We start from the raw sequence: 21,474 nt of genomic DNA, 5'->3' as shown, positions 1-21,474 counted from the left end.
GTCATTTCTGCCATCCTGCCCTTCCTGAAACAAGTGGGTTGGGGGTGGGGGTCTCCATCTTGCAGGACGCTGCAGATCTACGTGCCCATCAAACAGTTCTTTTACAACCTCATCCACCCGGACTATAGCGCCGTGACTGACGTGTATGTGCTCATGTTCCTGGCTGACACTGTGGACTTCATCATCATTGTCTTCGGCTTTTGGGCCTTTGGGGTAGGTTGGGGGAGAGGCCACAGCACCCGCCCTGACCCACGGCGATGGCCTTCCTTCCCGTGAATTGCCTCTCTTGGGCATGAACTTGTTGTCTCTTCCCCAGAAACACTCAGCAGCTGCAGACATCACCTCTTCGCTCTCAGAGGACCAGGTCCCAGGGCCGTTTTTGGTGATGGTCCTCATTCAGTTTGGAACCATGGTGGTGGACCGAGCCCTCTACCTCAGGAAGACTGTACTGGGAAAGGTCATCTTCCAAGTCATTCTTGTGTTCGGAATTCACTTCTGGATGTTCTTCATCTTACCTGGTGTGACTGAGAGGTAAGGTCTTCAGAAGCCGCAGGCACCAGCCCACCTCCATGCAACTGTGTTTCCTGAGGTGATACTCACGTGCATTGCACAGCAGAACTGCCCGCCACAGGCAGAGCCTTGGCACAGCAGCGCTACGGGTAGGAAAGGCTAAAGGTTTGGGTCAACAGTCAGTGCAAATCTAAAGTGTGAACTGATTCCTCAAAAATATTTTAATTAGATTTTATCCACATTTGTAGAAATAAGGTTTCTATAAATAAGAAAGGTGACAGCCTTTATGACCAGAGCAAACCTAGGGTCTTTGTGCTGTGTTTCTCTCTACACCTTAGCAGAGGTGGAGGTAAAGTGGAGTGTGGTCTTGGGGGCATTTTTGAGAGGGAGAGAGGGCACAAGACTAAGTCGTGCAAGAAATAGATGAACAAATGGAGGCTGCTTAATGGATAGAAGAAGAGATAGAGGGAGCGGGATGGGGAGCAGATGATAGAGTCTCCGCATAGGAGACTGGTGGGGGTTAACTGCAGCGGGGTTTGAAAGCACCAAGCAGTGTCTCAGCTCATGGTAAGAGAAGCAGGCGGACCCATCCTGCTGGACTCTGCGGCTGTTAATACAACTAGTGCTGCTGGTCAGGGCGGCCAGAAGCTGTCAGGAAAGGGCTGGTAAGATCCTTCAAAGTGGCCACTGTGCTTCCCTCTCCTAGAACCCTAAGGAAAGGGTGTTGACCTACAGTTCCCCGGTGTGCCTGGCATCTCCAAGCTCTGCTCCCTCTGAGCCTCCTCCCCAGCCTCCAACCCAAAGTCTACTTCCTCCTTACGCTCCAGATCGCTGTTCAGATGACACTTCTCTATAGACCGTCTCCCACCCCACGCCTCCAGGCGAAACGGTGCTTATGACTGTTGGTGCTCATGCGTGAACAAACGATCCGCTCAGGTCGGCAAAGAAAAACACAGTGGAGTTTTGTAAATGGGAAGTGTCTGCTCTGTCAGGCTACGAAAGAAAAGGCTCCGCAGAAGGTGAATGTGGCCCCGTCCATATGATGTAGTAGGAATAGAAATTTTTAATAAGCATATCTGATTTTATGTACACAAGCAAACTACAACTCTTCGTCACTGGCCTGGGGAGCCATGTACCTAATCCAGTGAAGCTGCTGTCATCTGCTGTGGCTCTGAAAGTCTCCTCTGGAACTGTGCTCCCAGATTACGACATGCTAGCTTTTTTTTTTTTTTTTTTTTTTTTTTTATTTATTGTTTTTAGGGACAAAATCTCACTCTGTCTCCCAGGCTAGAGGGCAGTGACATGATCATAGCTCATTGCAACCGTGAACTCCTGGGCTCAAGCAGTCCTCCCACCTCAGCCTCCAGACCAGCTGGGGATACAGGTGCACATCACCACTCCTGACTATTTTTTATTTTCATTTTTTGTAGAGATGAGGTCTCACTATGTTACCCAGGCTGGTCTCAAAGGCATGGCCTCAAGCAATCCTCCTGCCTGGACCTCCCAAAGTACTAGGATTGCAGGCATGAGCCACTGTGCCCAGTCAATGATGTACTATTTTAAACATCCTCAAGTATCTCTGAAAAGTCTTTATGTTTAACAGTAAATTTGATCTTTTGATCACACCTCCGAGTCATTTGTAGCCAAGTCTTATGAATAACATTATCAAACAGGCAGGTTAATATCATTTGGGAAGTATGAATAGAAAGTAATGAAAAAAATGGATTTTACATATGTGGCTTATAAATAAACCAGTTCAAGTGTAATTTCTATTAAGAAAATCCAAATTGTTTCTAACAGTAGCCAGAGCCTAATGGCTGCTTTTGTCTGAGTGTATAGGTTCTGACGTTTCGATTTCAGTATAAGAATTATTGCTTTATAATAATAAATGATGACAATGCAGATATTTTTAAAGGAAAGTAGAATTAGGATACTTTTTCCTGAGTCTACAGTAGAAGTAAATAAATAAAGGATTGTTACCCAGAGGATACACAATAGCCCAATAAGTTCTCCATTCCACACCATATATTGGGAGATTAAATATAGCCCAGGCTGTAATAATAATTCAGATGAAGGCCACTGCTTGTACAAATATTATAATTTTTTTCAGGAGAGTTTTGTGAATATTATTTGTTGGTATTTAAAATAGAATACATAAAATATATTTTTCAGTACAAATATTTAATTATATCTGCCCCTCTTAAATCAGAGAAATAAACCAAATTCAACACCTGAAGTATCTGAATGATGAACTTAAATACTTTTTCTGATGTTTAACAACATCATGTCGGCTTTCTTCACCAACCCTCACAGAAACTGTTAATTTCAGAGAAGAAAGACATCTTAAAACGCTTTCCAAGCCTATTATCTAATTTTGCAGATTAAGATAGATACACCCCAGAAAGAAAAGTGATCTCCCCAAAGTCATTCAGCCAGTGAATGGTGATACTAGATCCTAATCCCAGGCCAGCAAAATAAGTAAAAATAAAAGACATCCAGATTGGGTTGGGCACGGTGACTCAAGCCTGTAATCCCAGCATTTAGGAGGCTGGGCCAGGAGGATCGCAAGGTCAGGAGTTAGAGACCAAACCAGCCTGGCCAATATGGTGAAACCCCATCTCTACAAAAAAAAGAAAAAGAAAAAAAAAAAAAAAAAGCCATATGTGATGTTGTGCACCTATAGTCCCAGCTACCCAGCTACTCAGGAGGCTGAGGCAGGAGAATCGCTTGAACCCTGGAGGCAGAAGTTGCAGTGAGCTGAGATCGCGCCGCTGCACTCCAGCTTGGGCGACAGAGTGAGACTCAGTCACACACACACAAAATCCAGATTGGAAAGCGAGAAGTAAAACCATGCAGCAGATATGACAGTCTATATAGAAAATCTGGTGGAATCTACAATAAGGCTGTCAGAAGTTATAAATGAACTTTGGAAGTTTGTGGATACAAAACAAACATACGAAACTCAATTGTATTTTTATATGCAAGCAATAAATGCTCAATAATTTGAATTTTTAAGAATATTATTTACAATACCACTGAAAATACAAAAAACTATCATATTTAGGGATAAATATGATAAAACATGTACAAGATTTTTACAATGAAAATATAAAACGCATGGCTGAGAGAAATTAAAGAAGGCCTAAATAAATCAAGAAGACTTAAGTTCATGCATCAAAATACTTGTGAATTTCTCATGAATTTTGGGAGATACAATTTCTCCCCAAATTGATCTATAGATTGACCGCAGTGCACATCAAAATTCCAGCAAGATTTTTTGGTAGAATTTGGTAAGCTGATAAAAATTCATATGGAATTGCAGAAGATCTCGAAGAACTGAAATAACTTTGAAAAAGAACAGTATTGGAGCACTTATTCTTCCTGACCTCAAGCATTATTATAAAGCTGTGATGATCAAGCAGTGAGGTGTAGCCTCGAGATTCAGACGAACAGAACAGTGGAACAGAACAGAGTCCAGAAGTAGTGGACCCACAGTCCCAATTCAGCTGATGTAGGGAAGGTGCAAAGGCCATCCAGTGAAGACAGAACAGTCTTTTCAACAAATGCAAATGGTGCTGGAACCATTAAGTATCTCCGTGGGGGTGTGGGCAAGAGAGAGAGAGAAAAGGAAAGGAAAGGAAGGAAGGGAGGGAGGGAGGGAAGGAGGGAGAAGACAAATCCAAAATATGGCACAGAGAGAAATACGCTGCTTGTATCAAAACCTTCAAGTATAGATCTTAATTTTAAGGACAGAGAAGATTATACCAAACGCTCACCAAGTCAAAAGTTTTCTTTTTATTTCCTTTTTAAAATTTGTACTGACTATGTTTAAGACATTTGGAGAATGCTACATTTATCCAAAGTTTAAAGTGGTCCCATAGCTCATCATTCTTTGAAATTATATTCCAAATTTTTTTTCTAGTGTGAAATTTAATTCTACTATTTTTTTTTCAAGCTTGTGCTAGCAGTCTTGAACTATTCAATACTATGTCTCTTCACTATTCACCTGGAGAAAAGACTACCATCTGTATCGTTGATGAAATCTTTAAAAATAAATAAAGGTTAGGTCATGGAGTTATAGATTTGCAGAACTAGGAAGAATTGTCAAATGAAGACACTGATGTCTTGAGAAATGATGGCTTGGAAAACATACCCCATAACATACAGACAGAACTGGAACCAAATCCAGGGGTTTCCAGAGTTTTTAATCAATTACCTATTTTTATAATGTGTAATAAAAAGAAATTGAGAGTCCACCTATCAGAATTCTTTCTCCTACATACTCCAAATTATGGATCCTCTCTCTCTCTCTCTTTCTCTCTCTCTCTATATATGTGTGTGTGTGTGTGTGTTTATATTTTTTTAATATATCTCATATATAATGTATATAGATTTTTTCTTTCAGGAGCCTAATTTGAACTACAGTAACTGTGTCATCTACATAGTGAGAAAATTTTTATCGGTAAATTCGCTTAATAATTTATTTTAATTATGGCCTAAACAATGGTATAAGACAGATTGAAGGCACCATTCACAGGAAATCGCTTTAATTATCGAATTTTTTAATCCCACCTTTTGCCTTTGAAGTCATCCACTATGTGTAGACAGTTTATTAGAATTGAGTTTGAGCGATGAAGGGGAAATTCTGTTGGCCTGTTGTTGTTGTTTGAATTCAACACTGCCATCCTTTTGTTTCAGACGAGTATTTCATTTCTTCACTTTCTGTACTTTTACATTTTAGGAAATTCAGCCAGAACCTGGTTGCCCAGCTTTGGTACTTCGTGAAGTGCGTTTACTTCGGGTTGTCTGCTTACCAGATCCGCTGCGGCTACCCAACGCGAGTCCTGGGGAACTTCCTCACCAAGAGCTACAATTACGTCAACCTCTTCTTATTCCAAGGGTAGGGACGCTCTGCATTGTCACAGTCACTGATGGGGGAAGAATAGCCGTGGAAAGTCATTTTGTTTCCCACCTGAGAGGGAAGGGGGAGAGGACGAATTCAGCAGTGGGAATCATTGTGGAACTCTTACAATGCTGGCAAAGGAACATGGATGCCTCTTGAAACACCTTTCTATGTTTAATTGCCACAAGCCTGTCCGGGTGCTGTTCTACATTCATCCACATGGGTTAGGATCCTGCACAATTACTGTGGTAATATTTGAGAATGAAAACTAGGGATACATGATCTGTAAGTATTTATATGCTTCTGGGCACAACAGAACACAATATTTGGAGCCTGGACTATTCCAAATACCTTGGGAATTTCAAATTATCCTTAGAATTTTTTGTATGCAGTAAGTTCCTCCATTGAAGAGGGGCATTCTTTCTGGCAAACACCAACCTGAATGCCATGACCTGTGTGCTCATGTAGTAAGTTAACTACTCAAAGCACATGTGCTGTTTTATGTGACAAGTTCAGCGGTAGCATCTCCCCTCTGTTCTCTCGCAAACTAAACCACAGCGTAAAAAGTGAGGCAGTCCGTGGCACTGCTGGCTTCTCCTCAGCCCCAGACAGAAGAGGTGTTGAGTGCCCTCAGCTGCTGTGAAGTGCCGAAGGGTCGTGTTTCATACAGTGCTAGCCTGTGACTGGGCCTGATGTCTCTTCCGGGGATTGGGTTTATATTCACGTGACAGGGCTGAGGCAGCCTAGGGGAGAATTGCTGAGGGGCAATCCACACTGCTGTGAGGGCCCTGGGAGAACCCAGGTTCTCCAGGCTGGGAGATGTTCTGCATCAGTCAAGAGACAAGGAAAATTCTTCAGAGCCTGGAGGAGCCCAGGCCAATCCCTTCTGAACACAACTGAACCACAGAGGCTGAGCCAAGACCATCAACTTGGTACTCCAGCAAGTCCTGCGGCTGAGGGGCCTCACACCCTGGCTCCCCACAACCTCTCCTCCTCCCTCTGCCTTCATCCGTTTGCCCTCATCTTTAACCTACCAGGTGCACCACCCCTGCTTCACTCATCCAGCAGCAGAGCCACAGTCACTCAGCACCCCATGGCCAAGAGTCTCGTAACATGAACAAATAAATAGGAAAGAAGCTGAGTCACCTTCACACATATTTAAAAGTGAGATCCCAGTTGGTTATGATAATCAGAGAAAGGGAAAAGAATGAAAAAATGCAAATCCATAGATTCCACTTATAATGAAAAGCAGTTGTGTTCCAAGTTGGGTTTTACTGAAAGGGTCACCAGGAGAACTTTTTCTGAGTTATGAGGTTAAAGCAGTAAGGAACTGCTTGAGCTCCCGGGTGAGCAGGGTGGTGGGGGCCACCTACAAATGTCTCTCTGATGAGATGTGTTTCCTGCTAGCTTTCGCCTCGTGCCCTTTTTGACTGAGCTGAGGGCAGTGATGGACTGGGTGTGGACAGACACGACCTTGAGCCTGTCCAGCTGGATCTGTGTGGAGGACATCTATGCCCACATATTCATCCTGAAGTGTTGGCGGGAGTCGGAGAAGGTAAGAAACCAGGAGGTGTGCCTTATTCCTGTCTACTTCTCTTAGATACAGGCTGGTTTTAAGATGAATGTGAGCTTCTGCTCACAATGAAGGCATGAGGCAAAACTATCTCAACCTATAAACGTCCCAGTGATTTCCAACCAACTAGAGTTGGGAATTTTAGACTTACTGCCGCCATAGTCATCAATAGCATCCAGATGTTTCTTCTTTTGGAGACATCGTATTGTAGTTATTTGTTAAACATGGTATATTGCTTGATATATCCCAAAAACTCTTAAATGGCTCCTTTGGGAGCAGAAAAGAATGTGATGTTGTAGAGAAAAGTGGGGCTGGTGGTGGCTTGGACTCATGCTTACTTCTGACTCACTTTTTGAAGAGGGATGGACAATTTAACCTCTTTGTGCAAAGAAAATTGAAGTGCAAATATCTGCTTATTCTACTAGGTTGAATATTAAGGTTTAAATATGTCTAGATTACTATTATTTATTGCACTTCTCAAAAGTTTAATATATGAAAGAAGAGTCAGTTGCATAAGAGCAATAGAAATACCCAACAAACATTAGCTGGGGTGGCATGAAATGTCTTTCTCTCTCATCTCAAAATACCCTCCTCGAAAAAGGCTCCTCTGTGTCATTCCTGGTGTGTTCTGCAGCTTTCCCTGGGAATTTCAGCGTTACAGTGATGGGGACTGTTGTACTGTGGTCTCTGTGTTTATGGGTTGTAAAAGCCACTGTAGTCATGTCCTGTACTGACTCCCAGGCCTCTCTCCTGGTTTGTAATGTGCGGCTAGTGCCTATGGGTAAATGGTAGATTATTTTTCCTTATCTTAATCTGCTGAAACGAATGGAACCCTCCTGAAGATAAATCACACTGCCACGTCGGGGAGTGGGGTTGACCCCATGTTCTGCATGTACCTTGGCCTGAGGGGTAACGCTGAAAGGACAGAGGTCATGGAGCAGCAACACTGAAGTAAGAACACACATGTAGAACAGGAACAGCTTCAATGCCAGACAGCACAGCTCCAACTTCCCCTTGTCCATAGTCTCTAAGCAGGGGGCTTAGTGGGTCCTTCATGAATCTCTATTAAAGCAAACAGAAGCACCCCCAGCCTTACCGGTGCACGGGCTCCTGTAGGAGAGTGAGACCCTGCAGCACGCACCTGCCCCTCCCCATTCCCTGAAGCCAGCGCCCAGAGGGGTCTTTTCTCATCATACAAATCTTTTTTTTTTTTTTTTTTTTTTGAGACAGAGTCTTGCTTTGTCACCCAGGCTGAAGTGCAGTGGCGCCATCTCAGCTCACTGCAAGCTCCGCCTCCCGGATTCACACCATTCTCCTGTCTCAGCCTCCTGAGTAGCTGGGACTATAGGCACCTGCCACCACTCCCAGCTAGTTTTTTGTGTTTTTAGTAGAGACGGGGTTTCACCATGTTAGCCAGGATGGTCTCCATCTCCTGACCTCGTGACCCGCCCGCCTCAGCCTCCCAAAGTGCTGGGATTACAGGCATGAGCCACTGCGCCTGTCCCATACAAATCTTACTTTAGGACTCGAACAACATTGTCTTTAAGAACACGTATCATTAATTAAATTAAAAATCATGGTTTTCCACCCTCCAAGGGCAGGGAAGGGTCAATTGAAAGGCACAGATTTTAAATATTCAGGAATTGAAAGTAAAGTATCTTTCTCTCGCATAATCCCTTAAAACCAGAAGGTTCATTCGGCCGGATACTTGATCCCTTGGTCCATAAGTTCATCACCAGCAACACCCACCCACAGTCTTGAAGGGAGAAGGCCGCTCAAGTCCTGTTGGCCCCTGTGGAACCACCAGGGGGTGCTGGAGCGACCTCAGGACAGTTTCACATCACTACCTAACTTCGTTTCGAGATTGGGACAAGGTTGCTATCCCCATTTCAGAGCAAACAGAAGATTCAGGGCCAAATCCATGTTCCCAGCACCGCAGTAAGAGCACTCGCCATTCCCTAATCCCGCTGCCTGCGGGAAAGCACCCGAGCCTGAGCCTTGTCTGAACTCTCTGTTGCAGAGATACCCTCAGCCGCGGGGCCAGAAGAAGAAGAAAGTGGTGAAGTATGGCATGGGAGGAATGATCATCGTCCTGCTCATCTGCATCGTCTGGTTTCCTCTTCTCTTCATGTCTTTGATCAAATCTGTGGCTGGGGTCATCAACCAGCCCCTGGACGTCTCCGTCACAATTACCCTGGGAGGGTATCAGGTGATCTCTGTGCACACCCCGCCTACCAGAGCCTTGCCCCAAGCCACACTCCTTTATGATAGATGCCTGTAGGGTATTTAGTTATGAGCTGCCAACCCCGCTGTCCTATCTGTATTCTGACTGCTCAGCAAACACGTGATGTATGAAATGAGGTGCCGAAGACGTTGAGAGACTAGTTCCCCTCTGGTCTTGAGCACGGGAATAATCCCTCCAAAAAGAGATCTCGGATGCCATTTGTCATAGGATAAACATATCCTACATAAATGGGCTAATATCATACATAAATGTTTTTCTTTTGACTCAGGATGGAGAGAAGAGCTGGGGAATATTGACAACACTGTTCTCTTTGTTTTCCAGCCTATTTTCACAATGAGTGCCCAACAAAGCCAGTTAAAAGTTATGGACCAGCAGAACTTTAATAAATTTATACAAGCTTTTTCTAGGGACACCGTAAGTAAATCCCTATAGTAGATTTCTATGAAGACCTCTCATCTAGGGGAGCTCACTCGTTGTCATTTAATGCTTTTCCATGCCTGAGGTGGTGGGAAGAAGGACTTTTCAGGGTTGATCAGTTACATACAGCATATTCACTTTGATAATCTAAGAAGTTATGTCTATGTCATGAGTGGTAATAAACATTTAAATATTGATCTATTTTAAAAATTGTTCAACTTTTTAAACTGTGGTATATATTCATCTCTTGACTAGTAGGCCTACTCTGGGAATCTGTCCTAAGAAGTAATTCAGAATATGAGAAAGCTCTATCTAGGCACTGGCTTATGAGTGCATTCTCTGTATTAGCAGAACTGGAGGCAATTTGCGGCTCAGCAAACAGGAGCTGGTTGAGGAAATTAAGGCAGATATATGAAATGAATTTGATTAGCACTGCATACCCTAGAGTGGTCATAATGGGAGAAAGAGCTTCTACTTTCCATTTTATTTACGTGCCATGTTGTCCAAAGATTTTCTAAGCAACTTATTTTGTAATTAAAAAATTCATTACAGAGACTATAAATGACATGACAATTTTTCAAGCTAAAACATAAATTTTAAAAAGGCTATTATTTTTTAAATTACAAAAAATAAGAAATACGTCCCCTAAAACTTAAAACAATGATGATGTTCTGGTAGCAGGATGATGGCTGATGTTATTCTCTTGTCTATATTCCACACTTTTAATAATATAACATAATCCTCATCATTAAAATTTGTCTTACAAATAGTTTTCTTTATTGAAGAGAGTGAATAGGAAGGAGATGCTTCTCTCTTCTGTAAATTGTCACCTATAATGCACACGGTCAACACTAATCTGGAACAATGAGCAGTTCTTCAGAGAGGGTTGGGATGTCCTGAGCAGATTAAGTTTGGTCTCTCTCGTGAGAGGGACATTCCCCGATAGGTGATAAATTTCCTTTTTAGTGGAAAGGAAAAATGACACTAAATTATCTGTTTTTCCTTTATCATTTAACTGGAATGATTCCACAGCTGTATTGATGGTAGCAACCGCCGGGATTGGGTAATGTAACTGGAAACTGCCCATACCTGTGGGTAAGGAAGCCAAATTAGTGCGATGGAACACTCAAGACCATCCATTATAAAAATATTCCCTTCAAAGGGAGAAACCTTTTCCATACTGCCGGTTAAAAGGAAGAGTAACTGCTTTCTTTATACAGCATGATGCATATAATCTATTTATGCATGTGCATTTGTGCACATACAGGGTGCTATGCAATTTCTGGAAAATTATGAAAAAGAAGACATAACAGTAGCAGAACTGGAAGGAAACTCAAATTCTTTGTGGACCATCAGCCCACCCAGTAAGCAGAAAATGATACACGAACTCCTGGACCCCAATAGTAGCTTCTCTGTTGTTTTTTCATGGAGTATTCAGAGGTAGTTACTGTATTTCCATGCATAATTTATCCCTTCCCCCAGTCTAAACATGGAGTTGGGGGATGGAGGGTGTGGTGGGATGGAAGAATGGAAACTTTAGATTAATGTGGATCTTACTTTGTCATTACAGCCTTGGGAACTTACCTTCAATGCCAAAGCTAACATTTTTGTTTATTAAATAATGACTTGCCTAGGAATCACTAACCAGACTAAGAACTTCTTAGTTTTCCTTTTTTGTTGTTTTTAGCTAACTTTAGTTTTTTGGTTTTGGGGTTTGTTGTTGTTGTTGTTTATTTTTGCATTTAAAAATCCATTGTATTTTATTACCTTAATGTACAATTGGTGAAACAACACTTAAATTTCAAATGTTTCTTACTATAATGCAAAAGAGTATTACTCTGAACACCTCCCTTGTGCATCACTTACATCACTATTATAAATCTACCACAGGGAGCCTCTCCACTTAGATTTTCCTCATGCATCTTACATTTCACTGTCCATAATCTTCCGTGGAAAAGGAAGTGAACGATGCCCACTGGAGACAGAAAGCCTAGCTCTAATGCAGAGAGAACTGACCACGTGCTTTCATATAAACACTAAGAAATGAAGGCAGAGCATCAAGTGATTTGAAAGTCGATTTAAATTAATATGTGGTTTTCAGAAAATCTAAAATTTTTTTCAATGCAAAAAAAAATTTGAATGTAACTATAAATCTCCAAAAAATCAATATCCTGGTCCTTTTAAACTGAAATCCAAATAAATTTCATATTTTAATGTTGGATTATTCTAGATAATAACTTTAGTTTTTAAAGAGAGGCTGGCAGTGAGTTCTGTGAGCAAGAAAGAGAGGTAGAGAGAAGAGAGGCAAGGTGATGATTTACAAAATGAAACAGTCTGGGTGAATTTTACAACTTCCACGAAAGGCTGAAGTTTGGTCTTAATGATAAAGAAATTTCAGGCCGATTGCGGTGGCTAACACCTGTAATCCTGTCACTTTGGGAGACCGAGGTGGGCAGATCACTTGAGGCCAGGAGTTTGAGATCAGCCTGGCCAACATGGCGAAACTCCGTCTTTACTAAAAATACAAAAATTAGCCAGAAGGTAGTAGCACACACCTGTAATCCCAGCTACTCAGGAGGCTGAGGCAGGAGAATTGCTGGAACCAGGGAGGCAGAGGTTGCAGTGAGCTGAGATCATGCCACTGCACTCCAGCCTGAGTGACAGAGCAAGATTTCGTCTCAAAAAAAAAAGAAAAGAAAAGAAAGAAAGAAAAAGAAATTGCAGCCTCTGGAGGCCCAGATGGTCACTTGCATTCCACCGATACTGGGGAAGCCCTGCCTGACCCGCTTCCCAAGTGTGAGATGAGAGGGCAGCTCGGCTGTCTCCGAAGGGAGAGACTTCCTGAGAGTTCTCTCTGCCCAGCCCGAGCCCGTGGCCCGCACGTGGCCCTGCTTTGTTTTTCCTTGTGTTGGTAGAAAGCGCATATCTCAGCAGAAGTTCTCACATCCAAATACTGCATCCAAAGCCCAATAGTTTAGTGATGCAGTTTTGGGAACCTCAACATAATACACCAGTTGATTAACTTAGTTCTTTCATCACGGTTTTGAGATTTAGAACCCTACGCAAGCTTATTTGGGCAGGCAAATAGTAGGTTCATTTGGGTCCATGAGACCGACTTGTTAGAATTAAGAAAGAAGCATGACAGTTACAGAACAATGCCTTCTAGCATCTAAAATTTACAAGGAAATAGTTTTTAAAAATTCAAAGTGGGGCTGTTCAGAATGTAAAGAACTCTGTCAATCCCATTTTCTCCTTTTCAGTGTCCCAAATTCATGTCCAACTCTGTATAAATTACCAAAAATTTACTTTCTAGCCTTTTCTTTAAAGAGCTACCAAAAAAATAGAAACCAACAAAACAATTAAAATTCAATTTCTGACTGAATATTCTTTTTAACACATGGAGTCTGTTTATCATCATGGAGACTAACATCATTGGGTTGATAAAAGAATATTTTATAAACTCATATTAAAACATCAAGATGGGTTCTCTTTTGATCAGCAGATTCCTCCTCTTTCTCACCTTCGACTCTGTTTTAAAAGTGTTCGTGGCCTCCTTGGGCTCTATTAACTCAATTGTCTAAGAAGCTGAGCATTGAGGTGAAGTGGGCTGAAAGGGTCGGGATTGACAATTGTGCACCCAATGAAAGCATGGTGACATTAATCAATTTAAGAGTTAAATATGTTGTAAATCTCTTTTCCAGACTTCTTAATAATCATTGACATTAAGCTTTTTTTTTCTTTGCAGAAACTTAAGTCTGGGTGCAAAATCGGAAATAGCAACAGATAAGCTTTCTTTTCCTCTTAAAAATATTACTCGAAAGAATATCGCTAAAATGATAGCGGGCAACAGCACAGAAAGTTCAAAAACACCAGTGTAAGTTTATTTTTCTTACTAATAGAGCTTTGTTAGGTATATGCAGCTGATCCAAAATGTCCATCTACAGATTCATGTGTATGAGGAATGCAACTTCATTCTTTGGTAACACAAAGTTAATTTCTATTTGGAGGCCCCATTTTGCAAGATTAAAGAAACTTAATCTCAGCTTTGGAGTTTTCTGTCCACTGTCCCCAGGGTTATGTCTATGTTCTGAATGAGGGTTTGGGCCAAGCACGGTGGCTTATGCCTATAATCCCAGCATTTTGGGAGGCTGAGACAGGTGGATGCCCTGAGGTCGGGAGTTCAAGACCAGCCTGACCAACATGGTGAAACCCTGTCTCTACTGAACATACAAAGATTAGCTAAGTGTGGTGGTGCACACCTATGATCCCAACTACTCGGGAGGCTGAGGCATGAGAATCGCTTGAACCCTTGAGGCAGAAGTTGCAGTGAGCCAAGATCGAGCCACTGCACTCCAGCCTGGGCAACAGAGCGAGACTCCATCTGAAAAATAAATAAACAAATAAATAATAAAAAACGAATGAATGAGGGTTTGTATAGTGCCAGGCTCCAGGAAGCTCATCAGTGCATGGAAAGTGCTGGCCTGCTGGGCTTCCATTGAGAGAGACATTATTCTTCCAGTTCTGTCTTTAGTCCGCAGAGTAGCTGTCTCCCTCAGCTATTGGGACCCATTCTGAGGCACACTAGAAATCATCATGCTGATTCTCATGCAATTTGGAGGTGTGGGAGCTCCGGCAGGTCCACCTGGGTTCACCTGACCCAATATAATATGTGCCCAGTGGTACCTCATTCGCCCCTGGGGGTACTGGGCTCTTGGTGCCTCTAAGGGCCCTATTCAGGAATGCGACATGGGACTGCACTAAAATGACCCAAGCCTCTTGTCATTCGTGTCTGCCACCTGATCGTGGGCACCCACTTCACTCGTTCACCCTCAGTGGAAGGAGGTGGGCTCAAGGTTCCTTCTTGGGGAGCCACCAGTGTCAAGCACATTCTCCTCCCACTCTCTGTCCACCTGGCCCAAAAAGTATTGATCTCATCTCTGGATGACAAACCTTGCTCTTATCTGACCATAATCACCAAAAGCCAGGCAGAGACCCTGTGAGACCCTTTTCTACTATTATTCCTGCCCCTGGGTCTCTGAATGGGGGTAGAGCATACAGGGTTAAGGAGTACAAAGGGTAAAAGGAAATTTGGGGAAAAAAAAATTATATATCTCAAAATATTATCCTGCCACTTAAGTACTCCGCTTCCAACAGATGCAAGCTGATAGTTTAGATTCTAATATATGAACTAGCAAACAAAAAATGATACGGATCTAAAACTGCTAAACATAATAGTTCAGGCATCCGCCAGTGATGCCCCCAGTTTTGTCTTTCAGACTGCCCTGGCCCCATTGTAATGCATGGAATATACAGATCACCAGGGTGCAGGCCTTAGAAGTATTCCCAGACTGAGATATGTTTTGCAACTCACTAAAGTTGAAGGGCCCTTGGAGATTGTCAGATCCTTTCCCATCACTTCCCAGATGAGAAGGCGTGTCTACTCAAGAATGTATTCAAGGCACTGGGCTTGTGGGAGGCAGAGGTCACTCGAGGTCCAGGCCACCATCTCTCTTCACTTCTCACTCCCCCCTAGATCAGTTCATGTAGTCTACTTGTGTATTAGTCCATTCTCATACTGCTAATAAAGACTTACCTGAGATTGGGTAATTTACAAAGGAAAGAGGTTGAAATGACTCACAGTTCCACATGGCTGGGGAGGCCACACAATCATAGCGGAAGGCAAAGGAGGAGCAAAGGCACATCTTACATGGCGGTGGGCAAGGGAGCGTGTGCAGGGGAACTGACCTTTATAAAACCATCAGATTTCATGAGACTTATTCACTATCACGAGAACAGCATGATGATGGAGGAAAACCTGCCCCCATCATCCACTTGTCTCCCACCAGTCCCTGCCATGACACATGGGGATTATGGGAGCTACAGTTCAAGATGATATTTGGGTGGGGACACAGTCAAACCATATCAGCCTGATTATAGATATGTTTGAAAATCTAAAAATTAAAATACGAAGTGTGCTCAATGGTATGGATAAGAATTAGAGGATCCTAGTAAGAAAGAGTGCCCCTTAGCTTCAGAAACAAGCTGCAGAATTTGGAAAAGGCCTGTGGCTGTTTGTAAGCCAGCACCAAGCTTGTTGTACAGACTTACATGCAGATCCGGATAAAGCTCAGTGAATTTGCTCCACATCAGAGAGTTTTGATTGTAATAGGAACCCATAAATTATGATGTCTACACATTGTACAGATATATGAAATTTTCACCATTATTTGGTGATACAAGGTCAACAATAACAATAAAAAATCAATTTTAGTGGGTAAAACAATTAAAATGTAATTATATCTTTTTTTTTCTTAATGTACAGGACCATAGAAAAGATTTATCCATATTATGTGAAAGCACCTAGTGATTCTAACTCAAAACCTATAAAGCAACTTTTATCTGGTAAGAATGAGAAAAATTTGTTTCAGAATTGTTTTCAATCCTAGTTTTATTCAATTTCAACAGTGTGTGTTTGGGCCTTCATCAAACTACTTTTTAGTTATCTCTTCCTGTGTGACAAGACGTATAAAACCTCTGCCTGCCTTCACTAGCCCAAAGGAGTCACTCATTCAGTTGGGACCCACATTCTTCATTTTCTCTTTTTCATTGATATGAAACTTGATTGACTTAAATTCACAGCAAGTTTCTTATAGTACTGATTCATCAGATTATAGACTTGTTTCTATTAGCAGCCAGATTACTGACAGGAAACTGCCTCATGCATTGTTAAATATGTCTGCCCCTCACAATAAGAACAATAAAAAGATAGCATGAAATGCACTTGATTCTGCCCAAGGATTAGTAAGTATCTCTAGAGGCACTTTAGTGATTTAATTTTCCCAATATAACTTGGATGGTATAAATTCATGTTTCTGGATTCTATTAATTATCAAGAATTGCTTGATTCCATGACTTGAACCAGAAGCAGATGTATAGATCTGGACAACGTGGAAAACCAGTGCAGTTATCTGGCACACATTCATTCATTCTCCAACATGGGCCGTTCACTACACAGTAGGCAATAGGCCAGGCACTGGAGCCTGGGCTCCGTGCTGCTGTGTTTAGCTAGAAAGACGCAGACATAAGTGAAGAGTTGGAAAGCCACACAGAGATTGGCCTAGTAGAGGCCCAGTGGAGGGCCCTGGGGATGGGCAAAAGGCCAGGCTCCATATCACACATGTTTCTTCCTCAGCAGTAAATAAGTATCTCTTGCAAGGTATTTGCAAGACGCATTAAGAAATTTGCTATTTCCCTTTCAGTCAGGAATAGTTGTAGAAATGTTTCATCTGGGCATGCAGATTGCTCAACAATCAGTCTTTCCCCATGAAATAATTCTGTCCCTCCACAAGCTCTTCCCGAGGTGACTCTGTGCTGCAGGTTCCTGTGTTTCCTCCTTACAGCTGTCTCCCGACTTCAGAACCAACATTCCTCCTGTTCCTGTGTGTTCTGCATGGTTCGCCTTCTTCCTTGATAAGGACTTTGGCTCTAGCAGGATCATACTGTGCCTTACTCTTCTTCATTGATTCATCCTTCCATGCCATAGACATTTTTTGTCAAGTACCATTCTTGGATTCCTACCATCTAGGACAAGCTTGTCCAACCCGCATCCCATGGGCTGCCTGTGACCCAGGACAGTGTTGAATATGGCCCAACACAAATCTGTAAACTTTCTTAAAACATTATGAGATTTGTTTGTATGATTTTTTTTTAGCTCATAAGCTATCCTTAGTGTTAGTATATTTCCTACATGACCCAAGGCAATTCTTCTTCTTCCAGTGTGGCCCAGGGAAGCCAAAAGATTGGACACCCATGATCTAGGAATTCAGTATGAAATGATGCTGATGTGGCTCCCACCATCACAGAGTTTAGTTTATAGTCACCACCATGTTTCTCAGGGGAAGCACCAGTATTGTTGGCAGGAGTGGAATCTTCTTAAAAAGACCTATACAATGTCACTACAGGCTTTTTACTGTATCTTTTACAACTCGTTTGCATTCACCCTGAACTCCAATAAAAGTAATCATTGACCCGACATTATGGTTCTCAGAGATTTGCTGAGCTGTGTCCCATCACCCTGCCTGAAATGAGCTTCCCTCCTCACCCAACTTCACCTACTGAGGTTCTCACTTGGCAAATCTCAGCTCGGAAGTTATCTGCTCTGTGAGGCACCCATGGAGCATACTATCCAGAAGTGGTGTCTCTAAGCCAACAGACCTTGTCAATGCTGGTCCTATGGTGGCTGTCATGTGCTCATAAATTGTGCTCATGTACATAGTCTTTTCCCATGGAGATAAGGAACAATGTTATATGCAATTTTGGAGCCCTTTAGCACTTAATTGAGTGCCTTCCTCCCATGAGACATTCAACAGATGCTGCTAATATGAATGGACTGGTTGATTCAATCACAAGTCAGCGATGTGGGTTTTTAAGTGTCTACAGAGTCATTTGGGATTACCAGCTCAGCTGCTCAGGTGGTGGATCCTCCACTTTTGCCCTGTGGTTTTGCTGCCATGCCCATGTAGCAACAGCAGCTGACCTCTCTCACTGAAAAGGAAAAATCACTGAGATACCCAGACCCACTCTTCCTTGTCCATTCCCACTTTTAGCATGTCCATGCATCCTTTTCATCCTGGAACCGTAGGCTACAGTTAGTAACCAGATTTTGCCATCTGAAAACATTTTTGCATTAAATCCTAAAATTCTCATGCTGACTTGATTTTGTGTTTCTACCCTTCCAGAAAATAATTTCATGGATATAACCATCATTTTGTCCAGAGACAATACAACTAAATTTAACAGTGAGTGGTGGGTTCTCAACCTGACTGGAAACAGAATATACAATCCGAACTCTCAGGCCCTGGAACTGGTGGTCTTCAATGACAAAGTCAGTCCCCCAAGTCTGGGGTTCCTGGCTGGTTATGGGTAAGGACTCATTGAACACTTCACAGTTACAAGAGTCTACTTCTGTATCATATAAAGTTGAGAGTGGGAAACCTTTTGTCTTCTTAGAATTCACTAATTTTAGAGCTGCAATATTAAAATGCACACGTCCTTGGCCCTTCATTTCAAAAAATTAGGCACCAGAGTCCCAAAGAGATCAAAATGCCCAGTGTGACTCACACAGCCCAGGCATATGGCTTCTTTACTCCACGTCTTCCTGTTATGGCACAGTTTAATGCAATCCAGTGTTTACATTTAGAAACTGGCATAGAAATGCCACTTTTCTGCTTAGATTTCCTTCTAATCCTTAGCAGATTGATCTATCAGACATCCCACTTTTGAACTTCTGAACCATCGCATCATGTTCTGATGCTTAAATCCTAGGACACGCACATCCCCACAAGACACAAATATAAAATATTATATTTCTCAAAGTTAGCCTCATAAGAAATGATTTTCACCCAGAATTTTATAAAAAATTAATCTGAGAGACAGTATCTGAGAGACAGCATTGCTAAAAAGAAAGGAGCCTGCCACAGAAAATCTCATATAATCACATTTCTACCAAATATATGATTTATGCATTTAATGTATGCAGTAAAACCACCTAAAATCCATACATGAAACGGTTAGCATTGATTATTTCCAGAATGTGAGATTGCAAAGGACTTTTATTTTTCAAGTCTAACAGTTCTGTAATACATAATTCTATTTTCTATTTATAATAATTCTATTATAAAAAGTCACCTTTTTAACCAAAGGGAAAAAATGTGAGATTTGATATGCTTATTTCTTCTATGGAATTTGAGACAAAATAATATTTTTTTCTTTTAGACATGCTTTATTAACTATATTTAACTGCTATATGCAATTTCTACTTACTGTTTTTTTTCAGTATTATGGGATTATATGCTTCCGTTGTGCTTGTGATTGGGAAATTTGTCCGAGAATTCTTCAGTGGGATTTCTCACTCCATCATGTTTGAAGAGCTTCCAAATGTGGATCGAATTTTGAAGTTGTGCACAGATATTTTTTTAGTTCGAGAGACAGGAGAACTGGAACTAGAAGAAGATCTCTATGCCAAATTAATATTCCTGTATCGTTCACCAGAGACAATGATCAAATGGACTAGAGAAAAAACAAATTGAAACCTTAGAACACAGACTGCAAATAATGTTAACATTTGAATTTTTTTTAAAAGCACAATATTCTCATAAGAGCTAAGCATTTCTAGTTCAATGGAAATGATTTGTTTCTCTTCTGACAGGTAGACAAAAGGAGCTGACATCCTTTTGCAGTAAAAGCTATCTTGCAAGTTAAGGCACTGTTGAAAATGTTATTTGTAACTCCATTTCTCTGAAATCAGGGCTACTTGCTTTATGTTTTAGTCAACAGTGTCTTGCATTCTGATTGACCATGTGAAGGAATCATGTATGGGCCCCGTCCCTAAGAGAAACAGAAGAGGAGTCAGAAGGAAAGATGCCTGTGTTTTCCTCTGTGGGCCCGTGCCCTTCCTGGAGAGATGCTACAATGCAATATACAGCGCTCCATCCCCACTGGGGAAGCTGCTGTGATGAGACTAGATGAGCCTTCAACACACTCAGAATATGCAACAGCAATAGGGAGCAGACAGCTCCTACCTGTGTTTCTAGGGGCAAAAGAGAGGGAACTAATTGCCCATGAAGATGCCAGTGGAAGGATCAGCCTCATTCTAAGCAAAAACATAACATTAGTGATACTCTTACTGCCTTATCTTAACCGAGGACTAATAAGATACCTTTCCATTAAACACCAGTGACTTCTCAGGAAAAAAAAAAAAAAAAAAAAAAAGCAGCAAAACAAATGGTGTGGACACCTGCTTTGTTGTGGTCCAGCAGTGACCGGCTTCAATGAGGGGAACCATTCTGGAGGGCTGCGGTCTCCTGTACAAACCGACGTGAGGCAGAAGAGTAAAAAGGCCAGCCCAGTGGGACCTGGAATACTTTGTAACTCTTTAATAACTGAGGTCAGGACCGCTCTTCTGCCTTCCCTGTCCCTCAATGTGCTTTTTCCCATTTCCATGATTTAAGGCAATGGTTTTTCCAGTATGTGACATTTTCCTTCCTGTTTTTCAGGTATATCAAAGAGTTTACATATTCCAATTCACATTTTTACATCTGAGACGGGTTTTTTAAGTTCATAATTATGAAAGAAATATGTATATTGAGCTTGGGGAAATAAAAATGGCCTTTTCTTAAATTATTATTATTGGTAATACAACCTCTTCATTAAATAACAATGTAGCATGAAAAATTTATGATTGAAATGTAGTTTTCATTCCATATTAAGATACAGTTTCTGAGAAGAATCATTGAATGGACTAGAATATGTCAAAAATTGATCCTGTGTAGTTTGGGTTCAGGGCTGACTTAAAATAAAGCACATCCTGCAAAGTCATTTTAAGAATACTCCTTATTTTGCTTTTTTGCATGAAATAGAAAACGGATTGTTTTGATACAGTGTACAGTGTTTTTTTAATCAACTGAAATAAGAATCCACTTCTTGCTGGTTTTGTTTTGTTTTGTTTTCCTCATATAAACAGAAAACAACTAATAAATAATTTCCAAAAAGGAAACTATTACAGTGAATATGGAGCTTTAAAAAAGTAGCAGACTTCAAATGATGTTGTGTCTTGTACAGAATTAATTAGTGCATATTTATTCTTACACGGTGAAAGCCAGCACGCTTCCCCCTGCAGAGATAAACTGCTTCCGTCACTGCAACAATAAACTCAAACCACTTAGTGGAACTCTTGCACGAAGGTCTAATTTCCCAACAGCAGAAAGAATCATGGTGCATATCTGGTTGTGAGTTCTTTCTTTTAAAAAAAAAAAAAAAAGTCAACAA

At 41.5% G+C, this 21,474-nt stretch overlaps 1 protein-coding gene across 3 annotated transcripts in view; it reads left to right on the top strand.

Moving 5' to 3' along the window:
* Positions 1–21,024, top strand: part of PIEZO2 (piezo type mechanosensitive ion channel component 2) — a 460,524-nt gene extending 439,500 nt beyond the window's left edge. For all 3 annotated transcript variants that reach the window (XM_031658679.1, XM_031658680.1, XM_031658678.1), the window contains 11 exons: positions 66–213; positions 317–531; positions 5,252–5,410; positions 6,821–6,968; positions 9,007–9,195; positions 9,553–9,645; positions 10,916–11,088; positions 13,394–13,522; positions 15,971–16,050; positions 18,387–18,570; positions 19,484–21,024. In XM_031658679.1, coding sequence (XP_031514539.1) covers positions 66–213; positions 317–531; positions 5,252–5,410; positions 6,821–6,968; positions 9,007–9,195; positions 9,553–9,645; positions 10,916–11,088; positions 13,394–13,522; positions 15,971–16,050; positions 18,387–18,570; positions 19,484–19,736 — 1,771 coding nt within the window. In that variant the 3' untranslated portion in view covers positions 19,737–21,024. The remainder of the gene's footprint in view (positions 1–65; positions 214–316; positions 532–5,251; positions 5,411–6,820; positions 6,969–9,006; positions 9,196–9,552; positions 9,646–10,915; positions 11,089–13,393; positions 13,523–15,970; positions 16,051–18,386; positions 18,571–19,483) is intronic.
* Positions 21,025–21,474: the final 450 nt, after the last annotated feature.

Source organism: Papio anubis, chromosome 19, assembly GCF_008728515.1.
Source record: "Papio anubis isolate 15944 chromosome 19, Panubis1.0, whole genome shotgun sequence".
Lineage (NCBI taxonomy): Eukaryota > Metazoa > Chordata > Mammalia > Primates > Cercopithecidae > Papio > Papio anubis.
Note: the sequence above shows the minus strand (reverse complement) of the source record. Positions and strands in the feature narration are given on the sequence as shown.